This window comes from Staurois parvus, unplaced genomic scaffold, assembly GCF_062004578.1.
Source record: "Staurois parvus isolate SC_StPar_1 unplaced genomic scaffold, SC_StPar_1.0 ptg000442l, whole genome shotgun sequence".
NCBI lineage: Eukaryota > Metazoa > Chordata > Amphibia > Anura > Ranidae > Staurois > Staurois parvus.
The window spans coordinates 124,930-145,677 of NW_028318238.1; the positions used below are offsets into that span (position 1 = coordinate 124,930).

Consider the following 20,748-nt stretch of genomic DNA (forward strand, 5'->3'; position numbering starts at 1 on the left):
TCATCAGACACTGAAAACGATTTTGCGACTTTGCTCAGTGATGTGCGAACTTGGCGCTATATTTAAAATTTCTGTGTTTTTGGTTTGATTATAATATTGAATTAAATTTATTATTATATTATTATTTTTTATGATTATTAAATTATAATTTATGATTTCGTGTTTCAAATTTTAACATACCTGGGATGTTTACTAGATTCTTGTTCGGACAGATTTCAGTGAGTTATTCCTAAAAATTATAGGCCTACAATAAAAAAAATACATATTTCCATGCAAAAAAATGTACCGCTTTGAGCACAGAAATACTGACATAATCAGACCGCTAGGGAGGTTAAAGACCAAAAGGTAAGTTTTTTATTTTTTTCTATTTTCCCCACTACTTCTTCCCAACTCTCCCTCCCATATAAGTCACGCTCAAACCTCACACCCAAAACTCTCACACTACCCCTACACACCCTCCATTCATACTGCTCAACCTCTCCCCATTCTCCAAAAAACTTGCATTCACTCTTATCCATATTGATTTTAAAACCACTCATCATACAAAAAATATTAATTAACAGTCTCACTCATCACATTCCTACAAATCACAGTCACATCATCCATATAGCCAATTACTTTCAACAGTCTGCTACCACTCCCAGGCACCACCAACCCACTAACACACTTGCCCTTCGCAATCATTCTAATCAAAGGTTCTATCATGCAAATAAATAATACAGAGGACAAGGGACACCCCTGCCTTACCCCTGATCTTGCATCCACTCCCTCAGTCAGCTATCCATTCACTTGCACTTTGCTCCCAATCTCCGTATACAGACATTTCACCCATCCAGCCATCTTCTCAGGCACCCCCATTCTCTACAGCACTTTAAACATGAACCCAATGCGCCACCCGATCATACCCTATTTTAAAGTCAATCGTTAATACAGCCGCTACTTGTTTGCCTTCCTTACAATCCCACAATGCATCCCTCAGACATACCAAACTCTTGCAAATTGTTCTCCCAGGTACCGCACACATTTGTTCCTCACTAGCCAGCGTAGCAATCACTCCTCTTAACCACAAAATATATAGTGAGCACTCTTAATGTATAGCAGCTATTGCACTTAAGGTAACCACAGTACCTCCGTAGTAACAACAAATCTCAAAAAGGTGCAGCGCTAATCATATAAATAATAAATAAGTTCCATCAATAGACACAAATAAACATGTGCCAAGCTGTGACCAATCACAGCTCTCACAGTATTTCTCAATGGCTGCAAGAATGCAGCCAGAGAGAAGGAGAAATGATTGCTTTTACAGCCGTTATGGGTGTAAAAGCAATCAGTGTAAAAAAAAAATCTTCATCACCCCCCACATACTGCTAGGGTGGCAGTATGTAAAAAAAAAAACCCCATAATTTAATAATATAAAAAAATTAAATAAAAATGTAAATAAAATTTTTGAAAAATTATAATTTTTGGTTATAAACTAATTTGGGTTATTTTTTTTTTTTGTTACGAAAAAGATAGCTGAATACATTTTGGCCAAGATTTATGGAGAAAGTTTATTTGCAAAATTGTATAACAAAAACACTTTTTTTTTTCAAAATGTTTGGACTTTTTCATTTATATAGCAAAAAAATTAAAATCCCAGTGGTGAATAAATACCACCAAAATAAAGTTTTATCTAAAAAAAAAATGTTAAATTCATACGGGTACAGTGGTGCACGACCGGGTTATTTTATTTTTTGTTACGAAAAAGATAGCTGAATACATTTTGGCCAAGATTTATGAAGAAAGTTTATTTGCAAAATTGTATAACAAAAACACTTTTTTTTTTCAAAATGTTTGGACTTTTTCATTTATATAGCAAAAAAAATTAAAATCCCAGTGGTGAATAAATACCACCAAAATAAAGTTTTATCTAAAAAAAAATGTTAAATTCATACGGGTACAGTGGTGCATGACCGCGCAATTGTCATTCAAAGTGTGATAGCACTGAAAGCTGAAAATTGACCTGGACAGGAAGGGGGTAAAAGTATCCAGACTTGAAGTGGTTAATGGACATCAGAAGGAATGTTTTATGGCATTGTCATGTGACCATATGTATTGTTTTGCATTTTTTTAAAGACTCCATTTTAATTCATTTGAATGGCAAAGTACAATCCAACACATCCAAAACACAGCATACATGATTTACAGAGGTATAGAAGGCAAAAAAAGTGGTCAGTGATATATTTTAGTGTTTACCTAAAAGTATATATAAAGCTTCCTTTTCTAGTATTACAACATTATGACCAATGAAATACTAATAATATAATATATGTACACACAATAAACTGGCAAGTTTCAAAGGGTCATTAGCACTGCAGTGTGAAGAATCAAAGTCTTAGTGTATTGAGATACTCATAAAAATTAATTTACATAAGGTGTCATACCCATCCCTAGATTTAACCCTTACTACAGTGTATTAAAATTTCAATTCATTTGTACCCCAGATTTGAATCTCTTACTCAGATGTGAAACAGATTTTCAAAATAGGGGCTTTCCTATGTTCTTTGCCGTGGCAACATGAGAATTTATTGGGAATGGTATAGTTCTGAGTTCAATTTTTGTATTTGATTTCTGCACAAAACGTGTGTGCATGTCCTACATCTCCTATTTGTAAATGGCAATGTACCTTACAGTTGGTTTGGTCAAACAACTTTTATCTAGCTGCTTTTGTAAATTGGGAGGTTGTCTATAGGCGAGCAGAAGCAGATCCAGGGTATTTAATAAAGTGCAAGCTTTTTTACATTATAATGTCTTACATTTCAAGAAATATGAAATGGCAAAAGTTACGTGATTGTTGACTATCCATCTTTTCTTTTTTTTATAGTGCAAAAATTAAAAATGCACAGGCGATCAAATACCAAGAAAGCTCAGTTTGTGGGAAAAAAAGAACGTAAATTTAATTTGGGTGCAACATTGCATGACCGCGCAATTGTCAGTTAAAGTAACGCAGCGCTGTATCGCAAAAAATGGACTGGTCAGGAAGGAGGGCAAGTGGTTAAAATAAGACCTAGTTAGTATAGAGGGGTGGACAGCTACAGTACATATATGGCAGATGAGGTTACATGTAAGAAAATGTAACGTAATGCACTACGGAGCCAAAAATATGTGTGCAAGTTACACACTGGGGGAACAGACTCAGCAATAGAATGTAATGGCAAGCTGCAGCATGCAAGGCCAGCAGACTATTGCATGTATTAAAAATGGTATGTAATCAAGAGAAATCTATAATTTTAACACTTTACAAAACTCTAGTTCAGCCACATCTTAATTATGCCATCCAGTTCTGGTTGTCAATCCTCAAGAATGTCCTTGAACTAGAGAGAGTCAAGCGAAGGGTAATAATGCTTATAAGGGTTGAACAACGACAAACATTAACTTTTTTCTTGCTGGAGAAGTGGCACTTAAGAGGGTATTTTATAGACATATACAGATCCTTGAATGGTGGTTCTAACATTGGAAGGAACATTTTTAATCTTAGGTCTCTAAAGAGGACATGTGGTCAAACAATGAAGTTGGATAAGAAACAGTTCAAGCTTAAACTGCGTAAGGGACACTTTACTGTTAAGTTGGTAAAAATTTGGAACTCCCTTCCACAGTTGATGGTATCACTGGGGAGTGTAGTTAGGTTAAAACAGTGTTTCTCAACTCCAGTCCTCATGGACCCCCAACAGGTCATGTTTTCAGGATTTCCCTCAGATGAAACAGCTGTGGTAATTACTAAGGCAGTGAAACTGATCAAATCACCTGTGCAAAATAATGGAAATCCTGAAAACATGACCTGTTGGGGGTCCATGAGGACTGGAATTGAGAAACACTGGGTTAAAACAACCTTTACATGTGTTTCTTAGCAAACACAATGTACAGGGATTTGGAAAACAGTAGACACACACACTTTCAACTTGAACTGGATAGACTAGTGTCTGTATTCACCCTTACCAACAATATAATAGTACAAATATGTAATAGCAGAAATAATATTCTTTACTAAATATTGTGGTATCCACTCAAAAAGAATTACTATAGGAGTTTATATGCAAGTAAGATGAGGGCACACAAATATAATATCCTCCATTAAATTGTGTGACATAATTATAAAAATGTGCTAAAACCCACAAATAATATATACTGTTTTACAATTTTTCATCCAATACTTTCTTCATTGAAAACATTTTTTAGACTGGTCACAAAATGGTCTGTGCACAGGACCCCAAAGCACATGTTAAAAAAACTCAATGTCCCCTTGATGTAACAAAAGGTCTACTTGAAAATAGATTAATAGGCATAAAGTAACAATTTAAGTTTCCAAACAATAAAATGTTTCTGTAATATCCATTTGCAAGGCTTCTTATAAAGGTAAATATAGAGCTTCTACCCCTAAAAAATATCAAATATACTTGAAAGCTGAAGGTCTTCAAAGGATTAAAATATGAATTACCATAAAGATCGCTGGACCCTGGTGTATATGTGAACATGCAGGCAGATCAGCCTTCAGTATGACTGAATCAGACCTATATATGGGATGTAGATGGTGTTTATGTAATAATTATTTAGACAAAGACCCCTGATCAGAAAGGTAATAAAGGTCCAAAGGGTTCACATTGTCATACTTGTGTGGGATGAAAACTTAGGCATAGTGATAGCACATATACAGTAAATAGGCAGTTGGCCAAAAGAAGCACTGTATACTTCATGGGACCAGAGTGCACAAAATAAATTTCAACATAATGTCAGTCTTTCTGTAAATAGCCCTGCTGCTTAGGCATTCAATAAGCAGTATACTGTATATAGAGTTCAACAAAGCAACCTCATACAGTAAAGCAACGTGGGATGAAACATACGTGATAAATCCTACTTTACAAAAAAATTAATGGCTAAAATTATATAGTCATGTACAACAAAATAATGAGCAATTATGTAAATCAACTAAATTAGGGAAAAACCCCCAATAATACTGCAAGCCAAAATTAAGTACTGATTAATGGTAAACTAAAGGGACAGAAAAATGACAAGGGAAAAATGGAAACAACGCTTTAAGAGGATGTTGAGGAAAGGAATCCCAATTTGTAAATCCAGTCTCCTTACAATCAAATGTATGTTTTTAATCATCAATAAGTCCATTACTTGACCAGACAGTTAAACCTTTTTTTCAGGACCTTAGTTTCAAATAGGTGGACATCTGAAAGACCATTGACTTGAAACCCCCCCATATCTTTTTGCGAGAGGTTAAATATTGACCCATTCTCCTTCATGACAACCTTTGTTACAATGTCTGTGTGTGTCCCTTCTATGTACTGCCTAAATTGGGTGCCTGCTGTGACATCCAGTTTCCCTCTAAAAAAAAGTGTATCCGTCATAGGTGTGAAAGTCTGGGAAGGTATATGAGTGCCCACAGTAGACCAAGGTGACTTAAATAAAGAAGTATCCAAATGGGATTTCCCACATTAAGTAATCTCTTCTGAACTCTGATTATGTTCTGCCTCCGGGGCTTTTGTTTGTTCTCTATTTATCTATGTTGCCCATGCGTAATATTCATTTCTGTTAGGCATTTTTTATGTGTACTTTATGTGATTTATCTGACTTTTATGACTGGGTTAGTTATCACAATCTTATGTTCCTTATAAGGTGTCATTTTATTTTGAACTTCCTAAATTTCAGGATGTATTCATTTTAGTTTCTCACTATGAAAATCTATCAAAGGTTTATTTTATTAGTTTTTTTTCCCAAATAACTTTTTTTATTGAAGATTTTATCGGTTTATGTAATCTGATTATGTACTAGCACAATCCTCATTTAGGGAGGTAAAAGGTTAAAGGATAAGACCACCTTAGGGAACATGTTAACTGTGCCACCCTTTCTTAGGGTGGAACACGTAGCATGTTCCCAGTGCTGCAGCCACTGCCTGCTTCCCCCCCTCCCTGTGTAAGAAGTACGGGGAGAAGTTCCCCCCTACTAGCTGTCAGCATTTAAAAACAGTGCAGCCATGTGGAGCTTTGCGTAATTCATTCACTGAGTTCCATGAATGAATGAACTACAAGTGCCGACAGCCTTAGCGGCTGTTAACTTTTAGTTCTCAATAAACTACCATGGCGCTCTAGATTACTGCAGTAATGCACTAGTTTTGGGCATTTCCAAAAGACATGCAAATGGTGTGCTAGGGAGATAGACTGATGTATAACAAAATGTTCTGACAGTTGCTAGGTCGGAGAGATAGGAACCAAAGGAACTTGTTTTAGAATAGAGTGCCAAATTTCCCCATCAATACTTGGAACATCCACAGGCCATCCTCTCATGACAGATATTTGTAAGTGCCAGAAATATGTAAGACATTTGTGTATCAAATGTGTATGGAATATATTATTTGGAGCACACATGCTGAAATAATAACATTCTTTACTAAATACTTTGGTACCCACTCAAATAAATATGTATATATATATATATACAGTGGGGATCGAAAGTTTGGGCACCCCAGCTAAAAATTTGTATTAATGTGCATAAAGAAGCCAAGGAAAGATGGAAAAATCTCCAAAAGGCATCAAATTACAGATTAGACATTCTTATAATATGTCAACAAAAGTTAGATTTTATTTCCATCATTTACACTTTCAAAATAACAGAAAACAAAAATATGGCGTCTGCAAAAGTTTGGGCACCCTGCAGAATTTATAGCATGCACTGCCCCCTTTGCAAAGCTGAGACCTGCCAGTGTCATGGATTGTTCTCAATCATCGTCTGGGAAGACCAGGTGATGTCAATCTCAAAGGTTTTAAATGCCCAGACTCATCTGTCCTTGCCCCAACAATCAGCACCATGGGTTCTTCTAAGCAGTTGTCTAGAAAACTGAAACTGAAAATAGTTGACGCTCACAAAGCTGGAGAAGGCAGGATTGTGAGAAAAACAATTCAAAACCCACGTTTGACTGCATGATCCCTCCAGAAAGATCTGGCAGACACTGGAATTGTGGTACACTATTCCACTATAAAGAGATACTTGTACAAATATGGTCTTCATGGAAGAGTCATCAGAAGAAAACCTCTTCTATGTCCTCACCACAAAAATCATCGTTTGAACTTTGCAAATGAACATATAGACAAGCCTGATGAATTTTGGAAACAAGTTCTGTGGACCGATGAGGTTACAATTGAACTTTTTGGCCGGAATGAGCAAAGGTACGTTTGGAGAAGAAGGGGCACAGAATTTAATGAAAAGAACTTCTGTCCAACTGTTAAGCATGGGGTTGGATTAATCATGCTTTGGGGTTGTGTTGCAGCCAGTGGCACAGGGAACATCTCACGAGTAGAAGGAAAAATGGATTCAATAAAATTTCAGCAAATTTTGGATGGTAACTTGATGCCATCTGTGAAAAAGCTGAAGTTTAAGAGAGGATGGCTTCTACAAATGGATAATGATCCTAAACACACCTCGAAATAAACTGAAGGTTTTGCCATGGCCTTCACAATCTCCTGACCTCAACATAATTGAAAATCTATGGATAGACCTTAAAAAAGCACTGCGTGACAGACAGCCCAGAAATCTCAAAGAACTAGAAGACTTTTGTAAGGAAGAATGGGCAAAGATACCTCAAACAATAATTGAAAGACTCTTGGCTGGCTACAAAAAGCGTTTACAAGCTGTGATACTTGCCAAAGGGGGCAGTACAAGATATTAACTCTGCAGGGTGCCCAAACTTTTGCAGACGCCATTTTTATGTTTTCTGTTATTTTGAAAGTGTAAATGATGGAAATAAAATCTAACTTTTGTTGACATATTATAAGAATGTCTAATCTGTAATTTGATGCCTTTTGGAGATTTTTCCATGTTTCCTTGGCTTCTTTATGCACATTAATACACTTTTTTAGCTGGGGTGCACAAACTTTCGATCCCCACTGTATGTATATATATATATATATATATATATATATATATATACAGTGAGGAACAGAAGTATTTGAACACCCTGCGATTTTGCCACTTAGAAATCATGGAGGGGTCTGAAATTCACATAGGTGCATTCCCACTCTGAGAGACAGAATTAAAAAAAAAAAATTCAGGAAATCACATTGTATGATTTTTAAAGAATTTATTTCTCTTGCACTGCTGAACATAAGTATTTGAACACCTGAGAAAATCAGTGTTAATATTTGGTACATAAGCCTTTGTTTGGAATTACAGAAGTCAAACGTTTCCTGTAGTTCTTGACCAGGTTTGCACACACTGCAACAGTGATTTTGGCCCACTCCTCCACACAGATCTCCTCTAGATCTGTCAGGTTTCGGGGCTGTCGTTGAGCAACACAGAGTTTCAGTTCCTTTCAAAGATGTTCTATTGGATTTAGGTCTGGAGACTGGCTAGGCCACTCCAGAACCTTGATATGCTTCTTACGGAGCCACTCCTTGGTTATCCTGGCTGTGTGTTTCAGGTCGTTGTCATGTTGGAAGACCCAGCCACGACCCATCTTCAATGCTCTGACTGAGGGAAGGAGGTTGTTGCTCAAAATCTCACAATAAATGACCCCATTCATCCTCTCCTTAATACAGTGCAGTCGTCCTGTCCCCTTCGCAGAAAAGCATCCCCAAAGCATGATGTTACCACCCCCATGCTTCACAGTAGGGATGGTGTTCTTGGGATGCAACTCATCCTTCTTTTTCCTCCAAACACGACAAGTGACGTTTAGACCAAAAAGTTCCACTGACCACATGACTTTCTCCCATGCCTCCTCTGTATTATCCAGATGGTCATTGGCAAATTTCAGACGGACCTGGACATGTGATAACTTGAGCAGGGGAACCTTCCGTGCAATGTATGATTTGAAACCATGACGGCGTAGTGTTCTACCGACAGTGACCTTTGAAACTGTGGTCCCAGCTCTCTTCATGTCATTGACCAGCTCCTCCCTTGTAGTTCTGGGCTGATTCCTCACCTTTCTTATCATCAGTGATACCCCACGAGGTGAGATCTTGCATGGAGCCCCAGTCCGAGGGAGACTGACATTCGTCTTTAGCCTCTTCCATTTTCTAACAATTGCTCCACCAGTTGATCTATTTTCACCAAGCTGCTTGGCAATTGCCCCGTAGCCCTTTCCAGCCTTGTGGAGGTCCACAATTTTGTCTTTGGTCTTGCCCATGGTAGTAGTTGGTGTCTGACTGACTGTGGAGTGGGCAGGTGTCTTTAAAGAGCTCAGACAGGTGCTACTAAAATAGATTAATGAGTGGAGTTGAGGTGGACTTTTTAAAGGCACAGTAACAGGTCTTCGAGAGCCAGAATTCTTGCTGTTTCTTAGGTGTTCAAATACTTATGTTCAGCAGTGCAAGACAAATAAATTCTTTAAAAATCATACAATGTGATTTCCTGAATTTTTTTTTAAATTCTGTCTCTCAGAGTGGGAATGCACCTACTATGTGAATTTCAGACCCCTCCATGATTTCTAAGTGGGAGAACTTGTAAAATCGCAGGGTGTTCAAATACTTCTGTTCCTCACTGTGTGTGTGTATATATATATATATATATATATATATATATATATATAAAAGAATATATATATATATATATATATATATATATATATATATATGTGTTAATATGCAATTGTTTTACTAGTATTCACCAAATAGTAAATATTATTTTGGACTAGTCACAAAATTTCCTCCTGATATGTAACAAAAAGTCTGCTTGAAAATGGCATCCATAATGTAAAAAGTTTTTCTCCTGACAAAAAATGTTTTTAAAACATCCACTTGAAAAGTTACTTATAAAAGCAAATATGGAGCCTCTACCCATATAAAAATGCAGTCAAATATACATGTAAGCTGAAGGTTTTCAATAGAACACAATGTGAATTACCAATATAGATTGTTGGACCCTAGCCAATATATGCATGTGCGGGCAGATCAAACAGCTCTCATGTGACTGAACTGGACACATATATATGTATGTGTGTATATATATATACAGTCATGGCCGAAATTGTTGGCACCCTTGATATTTTTCCTGAAAATCAAGTATTTCACACAAAAAAGGTATTGCATTAACACATGTTTTGCTATACACATGTTTATTCCCTTTGTATGTATTGGAACAAATATAAAACAGAGGCAGAAAAGCAAATATGACATAATGTCACACAAAACCCCCAAAATGGGCTGGACAAAAGTATTGGCACCCTTAAGTTAATATTTGGTTGCACACCCTTTGGAAAACATAACTGAAATCAGTCGCTTCCTATAACCATCAATAAGCTTCTGACACCTCTCACCCGGAATTTTGGACCACTCTTCCTTTGCAAACAGCTCCAGGTCTCTCTTATTGGAAGGACACCTTTTCCCAACAGCAATTTTAAGATCTCTCCACAGGTGTTCAATGGGATTTAGATCTGGGCTCATTGCTGGCCACTTCAGAACTCTCCAGCGCTTCTTTGCCATCCATTTCTGAGTGCTTTTTGACGTATGTTTGGGGTCATTGTCCTGCTGGAAGACCCAGGATCTTGGACGCAAACCCAGCTTTCTGACACTGGGCCCTACAGTGCGACCCAAAATCCTTTGGTAATCCTCAGATTTCATGATGCCTTGCACACAGTCAAGGCACCCAGTGCCAGAGGCAGCAAAACAACCCCAAAACATCATTGAACCTCCACCATATTTTACCGTAGGTACTGTGTTTTGTTCTTTGTAGGCCTCATTCCGTTTTCGGTAAACAGTAGAATGATGTGCTTTACCGAAAAGCTCTATCTTGGTCTCATCTGTCCACAAGACGTTTTCCCAGAAGGCTTTTGGCTTACTCAAGTACATTTTGGCAAACTGTAGTCTTGCTTTTTTATGTCTCTGTGTCAGCAGTGGGGTCCTCCTGGGTCTCCTGCCATAGCGTTTCATTTCATTTAAATGTCGACGGATAGTTCGCGCTGACACTGATGCTCCCTGAGCCTGCAGGACAGCTTGAATGTCTTTGGAACATGTTTGGGGCTGCTTATCCACCATCCGGACTATTCTGCGTTGCAATCTTTCATCAATTTTCCTCATCCGTCCACGACCAGGGAGATTAGCTACAGTGCCATGGGTTGCAAACTTCTTGATAATGTTGCGCACTGTGGACAAAGGCAAATCTAGTTCTCTGGAGATGGACTTGTAACCTTGAGATTGTTGATATTTTGCCACAATTTTGGTTCTCAGGTCCTCAGACAGTTCTCGTCTCCTCTTTCTGTTGTCCATGCTTAGTGTGGCACAGACAGACACACAATGCAAAGGTTAAGTGAACGTCTCTCCTTTTTATCTGCTTTCAGGTGTGATTTCTATATTGCCCACACCTGTTACTTGCCCCAGGTGAGTTTACAGGAGCATCACATGCTTGTAACATTCTTATTTATCCGCAGTTGTGAAAGGGTGCCAATACTTTTGTCCAGCCCATTTTTGGAGGTTTGTGTGACATTATGTCGAATTTGCTTTCTTTCCTCCCTTTTTTTGTTTTGTCCCAATACACACAAAGGGAATAAACATGTGTATAGCAAAACATGTGTTAATGCAATACGTTTCGTGAGAAATACATGATTTCCTGGAGAAATATCAAGGGTGCCAACAATTTCGGCCATGACTGTATATATATATATATATATGGGCTGCAGATAGTGTTTATGCAATAATTATTTAGGCAAACACCCCTGAGCAGCAAGTTAATAAAGGTCCAAAGGGTATCATTCCCCGGTGCAGGATTACAAATAATGCACAATGACAGAACAACTAAATAGGCAGTTGGCCAAAAAAAGGATTGTGTGCTGCATGGGATCTGAGTCCAGAAAATGATTCTGAGTAGTGTAAGCCTGTCTGAAAAGAGCCTTGCTGCTTGGGCATTCAATAAACACTAAAGGTAGAGTTCAACAATGCAATCAAGATGGCCCAAATAAAGAAGTCTGAACTCCTGCATTTATAAGTCTCAACTGCTATACTCTGATTAATTTCTACCTCCTGATCTTTAGTTTGTTCTCTATTAATCTGTGTTGCCTCATGTAATATTTATTTCTTTAGGGAAATTTTTTATTCGTACCTTATTGTGATTTATCGGACTGTTTTATGACCGGGTTCTTCTGTTTTAGCACTTCTCTTTATCACTATCTCCTGTTCTTTATAAAGTGTCATTTTATTTTGAACTTTCTAAAACTCAAGATGTATTTATTGTAGTTTCTCTCTATGAAAATCTATTGAAGATTAATCATGAAGAAACTACTATCATTTGCTGATAAAAACAGTATCATTAGTAGTAATCAGCATAGATTTATGAATGATCGTTCTTGCCAGACCAATCTGTTCACATTCTAAGAAGTGAGCTGTAATCTACATATATGAAGGCCTGTGGATGTGGTGTATCTGGATTATGCAAAAGCTTTTAATATAGTTTCTCATAAACACTTAATTTACAAATTGAGGTCTTTTGGCATGGGCCATAGGGTATAAAACTGGTTACGAGGGTGTGTCCAAAGGGTGGTGATGAATAGCTTGTACTCAGAATGTTTTGGAGTGGTAAATGGGGTGCCCCAAGGCTTTGTCTTGGGACCACTTATGTTCAATTTATTCATAAATGATATAGAGGTTGGCATAAATAGTTCAATTTCAGTGTTTGCTGACAATACAAAGCTAAGCAGGGTAATAACTTCACAGCAGGATATAGAAACTTTACAAGAAGACCTCAATAAAATAAAGGGGTGGCAACTACATGGCAAATGAAGTTTAATGTTGAAAAATGTAAAGTAATTCACTTGGGGGCTATAAATATAAATTCAAGTTACTTGTTAGGGGAGAAATTGTGGGGGAATCCAGGATGGAGAAAGATCTGGGGGTCTTAGTAGATCACAGCTGCAGCAAACAAAGCTAGCAGACTGTTCATATGCATTAAAAAGGGTATTTACTCAAGAGATAAAACTGTAATTTTACTACTTTACAAAAGTCTGGTCCGGCCACATCTGGAGTATGCCATCCAGTGCTGTGTTCCTAGTGCTGGAACTGGAGAGTCCAGAGAAGGGCAACAAAAGTAATAAGGGAACTGGATTACCTATTACAAGGAACGACTACAAGCATTAAAGTTATTCTCCCTGGGGAAGAGACGCTTGAGAGGAGATATGATAGTGATGTACAAATGCCTCATTAATGATTGTAGCATAGGGGAAAAAAATATTAAGTTTCAGGGAGCGTAAGAAGACATGCAACCGCTCAATTAAATTGGAGAAGTGGTTTAACCTTCAACTGCGTAGGGGGTCAGAGCGGTAAGGATATGGAACTCCCTTCTACAAATTAGTAGTGTCAGTGGGAAGCATTTATAGTTAAAGAAAAACTCTTAGATGGGCGTCTTAGTATCAGTAATGTCGCTATAGGGGTGCGGACTGCACCCTGGTGAAACCTGCCAGAGGGGTGACACCATTAAGTAGCATGTGACAGGCTAGGGTAGGAGAGCCACGTCCATGCTCATAGGCTGGCGTACACTGACAGAAAGAGAACACTGACAGGTGGAGAGCTACAACTCCTAGCATGCAGCACGAGCTTCCCAGTCATTGAACAAGCAGGCAGGTTTGCCTATCACTGCTGGCTATGACTGCTACTTCTTAGGAGCTGGGCTATATGAAAGTGAGCCCAAAGTATGGTCCAGAGTAAGTGCAAGGCTGACAGGACAGCGACATCTTTCCAGACTCTAGTGCTCTTCCAGTACCAGGGAGCACTGGAGCTGCTGGTGTTCAACTTTCTGCTCATCCTCATCATCTGACTCTTTAAGAACAGATGCTTCAGGTTTCTGCATGAGACTGGAGGGTCCGCGGTGTATGATGAGTGCATGGGCCAGCATTGTGAGGGTTAACCCTGGGGTAAGGGGGGGCAGACTACATAGACAGAAAAGACAAGTCCTCTGCTCCATAATCTTCACCCTGTGCTTCTTCATCACCCCTGTGCCCCTTTAGGGTCCATTCTCACCAGATGGTGGGACTATGTTTGGCAGCTATTCCAGCACAGTCCCACAGCAAGACATGCCAAATTGCCTTGTTTACTATCTGCCCTGTTCACACTACTGCTTTGCGGTGTTGTGCGATGAAAAAAACAAACCTATGATAGCCCGTATCTTTTTGACATAGCGCAATGTGAAGCAATCCACTGCCTAGCACAGAGTGTCAGCCAATACAACTTAATGAAATGTCACTTTATGACAATTTCACAAAGTTGTTTAAAAAAAAAAAAAAAAAAAGGGACCAATGCGATGTGCCATGAACGCCACATTTGCAGTGCAGTGATCCCACTGCATCACACTGCACACCAGCCATTGTGTTTCAATGCAGAAGCTGGTGTGAATAGGCTCTCACACTGTCTGCAAGGGGGCTCATGCACATGGATGCATTTGCCCAATCAGTGTAAAACTTGAGTTGTCAGTGGCTTGCTAAAATCAATAGGAGGCTGAAAACAGTGACTGAGTGGTACTCAGACATGCATACAGCCATTACATATGGATATTTCTTTTTTGTTATCCATAGAAAATGGGCGTAAAAGTGAAAAAAATATAATTTTAGTGATAGAACAGCCCAAAATAAATTAGCAACTGATTGAACACTAACACGATTTTAAAGAGTTAGTTTACCTTTGCCCAGAAAACTGTCTAAGCAGATAAGGGGACAAAAAATAATCTGCGCAGCTCTGACTAAAGTTCAATAATGCCCTTGCTATAGGTGTAGGCCATTTACGTACACCCCCCCACCACCACCACCCTGAAGCTGGGCCAAAAAACTTCCAGAGATGCCATCCCCTTTCCTGCCTTGTTGTTAGAATGCGGCTAAGACACTCCCAGCTGATGCAAACCCCTTCACATGAGCTGTAACCCCCCGTTGCAGCAGCTCTAAGCCCAGCAATGATGTCATGGAGAAGATAGTGGACCACAGATGTGTCAGAGTTTGAGGGTTCACTCTTGTGATGGTGTGGTTGAGCAGTAACAGCTGAAAGTGTCTTAGCAATGTCCTAGCAGCAATGCAGCACAGGGGAATGCCATCTCTGGGTTTTTTTGGCCATGCTGTCACTCCACAGTGGCAGGACAGAACACTGTGGCAGGCTAGCAGGGGGTGTGTGGGGGAGGGGTGACACCATGTTTTACTGCACCAGGTGACACCAACCATAGTGAAATGGTATTGGCATAAACACACACATCCACACCGACACAGGTTGAACTGGATGGACCAGTGTCTTTATTCAACCTTACCAACTATATAACTATATGTAACTATATACAGGATTGCATATTTCTTTCCTATTCATTTTGAACCAATCTTTTACTTTGATAATGTTTGGAAAGATGTTAAGTCTCTAATTGTCCTGATGATTTTGATTAATAGTCCAAGTCCCTTGCTTGTGCCTTTTATTTCCATTTTCGATCTTGTTTTTATATTATGAAAAAAAATTGTAGTACATTTAAAAATGTTGGAGGGGGAGGGAAGATAAAAAACATTTTTTTTGATGGAGATAATGTTACAGAACACAACAATAGCTTTTAGAGTAGCTTTCTCTACTCTTTGGTTCCTCCAGAGGCTGTTGAGGTTTCTTTGAGTAATGTCTGTTTATAAAAAAAGTAACCATTGGCATAAATGATCTGTTTGCCTATCCATAAGTGGGGAATTTTCCCACTGACCATCATGCTAATTTACTGTGAGTTATAGTTAAAATAATTATTAGCAGGGATTACCTGAGAGTGGAAACTTATCTCAAGGGTTCCTCAGTTTTAAAAAGGCTGAGAAAGCCTGCCATAGTGGGAGAGAACCTTCAACCACTAATGTTATGTGTACAGAGTATACTAATAGGAGCCCTAATGCTGATATAATAATACAGTATATGCAAGTGGTATCTGGACAAACAAACAAACACATAGAATAAAACATCACATTTAATAGGAATTTTTTAAATCTACATAAAAGATGTACTGTAGGGCCTCAAGTCATGTAAATGTGCAAATGTAATACAATGTTCTACACTATAATTCTTGTATTGAAAAGAGGCCACAAAATATCCTTTTCACAGGACCCCAATGCAAAGATACATGTGTACAAAAATATCCTCATGAAAAGAGCAACCATAGTATGAAAAGTAATTCCCGGGAAAACAATGTGCATATAATGTCCTCTCACAAGGTTATGTGTGGAGTAAAATATAGAGCTCTCATGAAGAAATGGAGTCAAATATAAATGGAAGCCGAAGTTCTTCATTGTACTGATATGTGAACCACCAATATGGATTACTTGACCATGGTAGATAAATCCACATATGGACAGATCAATTGACCATCAACATGGGTGGATTATACATGCATATGGGATGCAGACAGGTCCTCTCACAAGGTTATGTGTGGAGTAAAATATAGAGCTCTCATGAAGAAATGGAGTCAAATATAAATGGAAGCCAAAGTTCTTCATTGTACTGATATGTGAAACACCAATATGGATTAGTTGACCTTGGTAGATAAATCCACATGAGGGCAGATCAATTGACAATCAACATGAGTGGATTAGACATGCATATGGGATGCAGATAGGACTTATGCAATTATTATAAAGACAACGCTGATTTTAAGGTCCATCCTGTCGCCTTTTCCTTTAGTCATAAGACCACACACATTGTAAGTCAGCATACAAGCAACTTGAACTTTTTGAAGGTGGAATTTACACGTCGCCAGAATCCGGAATCTTGACTTGTTTTGCGCTCTCTGTATTTAAGCTCTGTAATAGAGGAAATATTTACTCTGTACTGACTTACATGGGGGAAAGAGTTACTTGCATTTCTTTTCCTGAAAGTTATATTTGTGGTTTCCTTAAATGCCATTTATCTTGTCTTCTCTCAAGGTATTATATCTATCTAAATATTTCACTTAGGTGCCTGTGAGCCAGCAGTAATGCTGTGATGTACTCTGGCAGAATTTTGTGGTGTTGATTTAGGGTTTTTGGCTTGCAGTTCTGCCCAGGGGTCTTCCACCATCGCTGGGCTGTAGTAATGACTGATATCTTTAGTATAACCTCTTTTCTGTTTGAAAGAGACCTGGAAAAAAAATGCAGCATTAGAAAAAGCCTCAAACAGTGTTTTAGAAAAAAAATGCCAACATTCATGCTAAGTTCCAGAAACACTTTACTGTTGAATGAGGGTATCTACGTTCTCCACAAGTTCCTCTTATATAAAAACTGTAAGTCTATATAATCAATTATTTTTCCTTATTTCTAATTTTACAACTCACTAAATATTCAGTTAGCCATAATTTACTTCCAATATGTTAATTAAAAGGGAAGTATGGGTTCACAAATAAACAAACTTATATACTTGCCTAGATGGCTGCAGCATTGATCTGATGCCTGCTGAGAGGCTGAAACAACTGCTGGTGAGGCATCTGTGTGGATCCCAAAATTATTGTTAGGATCCGTGCAGAGGCTGTAATAAAGCCCGTTGTTGGCTGAATCTAGGTCACAGGAGTACAGAACTAAGTGCACGCCTGTGATCCCCAGGAGAAGTATGGCCCAAAAGGCTTTGGCTATACTTCTCCTTTGATATTATTATGGATTCAGTTAATGTAATTCAAACCTATAAATGAAATTTATGAAAGCAGCAGGCCAGTTTTGAAAATGAAGTACTAATATTTCAAGACCTAACCTTCAAAACTTATTGGCTTGCTTAAAAGTCAGAGAGAACTGGCAATAGTATTTGCAAATTAACCTGCAAGCCATTTTTTTGAAGAAAATGAGAAATATGGGTCTTACTAATAGTTCTTCCACTGTTTCCCCTATTTCATTATGAAAACATCTTTGCACACACAGTGAAAATGCAATTATTCTTACCTGTGTCTTTTCATCCCTCCTTTCACGATACACTGACACATGCTGTGGACTGTGCTTAAAATGAGAAGTGTGGTGTGCTCTTGGGCTTGGTCCCCAACTACGGCGACAATAGTGAGATGGCTCCCATCTGTTTGGAGACCATTGCCTAGGTGGACCCCAGTACCCATTGGGATTATGCCATTGGTTGTAGTAAGGGTTTCTGCCTCCCTGAGGGGTTGTTCCATACTTGCACCAGGGCTGTGATAGTGGATACCAAACGTTTGGTGAAACATGCCTTGAAGATGAGGTGTGGAATGGGGACATCACTTCTGGACCCATTGTCAAAGTGGGAGATTTGCACTGATGTGATATAGTCTATGTTTACCTGAAATGAAACAAACACATTCACATTTTTAAACTTTCAATAAACTTTGTTGCAACTCAGCTCTTGATTTTTACCAGATTAATAATGTAATTGACAGAATATAGAATGGAGAAATTCTAGGTAACATCTTGACTCCTTATAACCCCCTACCCCACACTTTGCATATGAACATATACCTTTCTGTCCTATGAATGTGTATAGGACAGTAAGACCTGTAACTCTTGTGCACGAGCACACTTTCCTGTGCACTGTCTGAGTGCCGAGAGATCTGACTTTAAACAAGTTTTTATGTACACATGTACAGTTTTTATGTATTGCACAAGTGTGCATCTCTATACTTAGCAGACACAACCAGGCGTTAGAGCTAATAGAAGGCATGTTTTAAGATGAATTATAATGAGGTATTGTCATGTTACCATGTGTGTTGTATTGCATTTTTTTTTAAATTCCAGTTCAATTTCCTTGAATGGTAAAGTACAGTCCAACACATCCAAAACGCAGCATGCAGGATTTTTCCCCAAAACAATGCAGTGGTATAGAAGGCAAAAAAGTGGTCCAAGTGATTATTGTTTAGTGGCTAACTAAAAGTACTAACAAAATACAAACTTTCAGAGCTTCCTCTTCAGGTATTATGACATTATGGCCAATGAAATGTTGAAAACGGCAATGTAGGCTATAATATATATATATATATATATATATATAGTTATATATACAGTTGGTTTTGTCAAAGCACATCTGACTAGCTGCTTTTGTAAATTGGAAGATTGTCTATAGGATAGCAGAAGGAGATCCAGGGATATTTAATTTATTATTTTTTTATTCTTTTGCCTGCAGAGGTGCGAAAAAACTAAAACCCATAAGTGTACAAAAAAACATACAAAGGTGCAAAAACAGAAACACAAAAAAGTGCAGTTAAGGGTGAGTTTTTGACCACCCCCGAAGGGGTAGGACCTCTACCATGATCCCCCGGGGCGCAAGTCTCCTGACAGGGACAAAGGGTTTCCAACATGGTCCTCCTAGCCAAAAGGCATGGTGGACCCCTTTCCTTGTGGCTAGCTGAAGTACTAGGTCAAGGATCTCTCTCGAAGAGAGAGACCCCCCCCCAGGAACAGGGGAGAAAGGAACCTAATGGCCAGGCATCCTCCCCCTAGACTTCGGGGCAGGCCTGAGGACCCACACCCATCATCCTAGTGAGGAGAAACACACACAAAAGTGAAAGGTGACAAAACAGCAAGGAAAAAAAAATAAGTGGCTGTGCAATTGTTCACTGGCTAGGGAATAAATATAATTGGCTTACCTTAGTCTTAGCTCTCTCCAGATGTCTGCATGTTGTTTTACTCTGGCTGGTATTTATGTCCATGAGGGCAGAAACTTTTTTTTGCTTTCTTTCACATGTAAATGTGGGGATTGTTTTCACTGACCAAATAGCCACACCTATGCAGTTTCATACATTAGCAGACAATTGTGTAAAAAGAGGTACAGAGGAACAAATAATTAAACATGCACACGGAGAAAATCTGGAAATGTCAGCACTTTACTGAAATATGCAAAATGACAAATTATTAAATAAAGTGCAAGCATTTTACATTATAGATTATAAATGTCTCACATTTCAAAAAGGAATATGCAATGGCAAAAGTTACTTGGTTGTAGACTAGAGTAAATTTCAAAAAGATAATAGAAACAATATACAGCTTCAGGAAAAACATATTTTGTAATTAATAAGTCACATTAATTTCATATATATATTGTATATTCCTGGTTTTTTTTTCTTGATGGGATGAGCGAAAACTTAATACTATTTATCATTTTGCCTTTGCAACAGCTTGTCTTCAACATCCTCAGTATCTTAAAGACACACACCGTTCATTACATTCCAGGAGTGATCTCCTCTATCCATTTCACATTTTAATTGAATTTCTTTTACTGCTGGTATCTCACTTTAAGCATAAAAACTGATAATGCTGATATTCCCATATTTATGATTTCTGTCAATTTTTTTACTTGAATGGTTCAATTTACTAAAGTCAAAATTGCTGTTCACATTGCAAGACAATTTGCCCTGGAGCTTAGTGAATGCGGTGAAGTTTCACTGTGCAAAGTATGCTTAATCAAATGAAAGAATATGAAAAAAAAATGCATTTTTACTTACAAATCATAGAATGATGGAAGTTTTGCAGAGCTTCACCTCATTCACTAAGCTCTGGGGCAGATTCCTTCACAAAGTGCAGTTTACCTTGCAAAGTGAACATCCCTTTTCTCTTTAGCAAATCAATCCGAAGTCGCCACTGATTGGCTCAATATCTCCATTTTAATGAAAGTAAAGGCGCCAGAGACATTATAAATGTGTGTTTTTGGTAGGACCAGATTGCAATAAAGTTGTCAGTTTTGCACAGGAGACCCCCTTTATCTGAGTGGGACATTTTCAATGGGTGATCCATTGTTTACCCTTTCTGCAAACATAATAGTAGCACAAGAAGGGTTCATGCTTCACATGCATGAGATGTGAGTGTGCCCATGTATG

At 38.3% G+C, this 20,748-nt stretch overlaps 1 protein-coding gene across 1 annotated transcript; it reads right to left on the reverse strand.

Annotated features, from left to right (window-relative positions):
• Positions 1-16,898: 16,898 nt before the first annotated feature.
• LOC149453977 (gastrula-specific protein 17-like) lies at positions 16,899-20,711 on the reverse strand. The gene is made up of 3 exons (XM_089687963.1): positions 20,673-20,711; positions 17,858-18,211; positions 16,899-17,069 (listed from the first exon to the last, which is right to left on the reverse strand). The coding sequence occupies exons 1-3, from the start codon at positions 20,709-20,711 to the stop codon at positions 16,899-16,901; spliced, it is 564 nt and encodes a 187-aa protein (XP_089544089.1).
• Between the last annotated feature and the right edge of the window lie 37 nt (positions 20,712-20,748).

Bases quoted from the DNA above. Each gene is read 5' to 3' on its own strand.
- LOC149453977 (XM_089687963.1), bottom strand. From the start codon at position 20,711: ATGAACCCTTCTTGTGCTACTATTATGTTTGCAGAAAGG. The intron at 18,212-20,672 runs GTAAACAATGGA...AGGTAAACATAG, and splicing joins CTATTATGTTTGCAGAAAGG to ACTATATCACATCAGTGCAA. The intron at 17,070-17,857 runs GTAAGAATAATT...TTTTTTTTCCAG, and splicing joins GGAGGGATGAAAAGACACAG to GTCTCTTTCAAACAGAAAAG.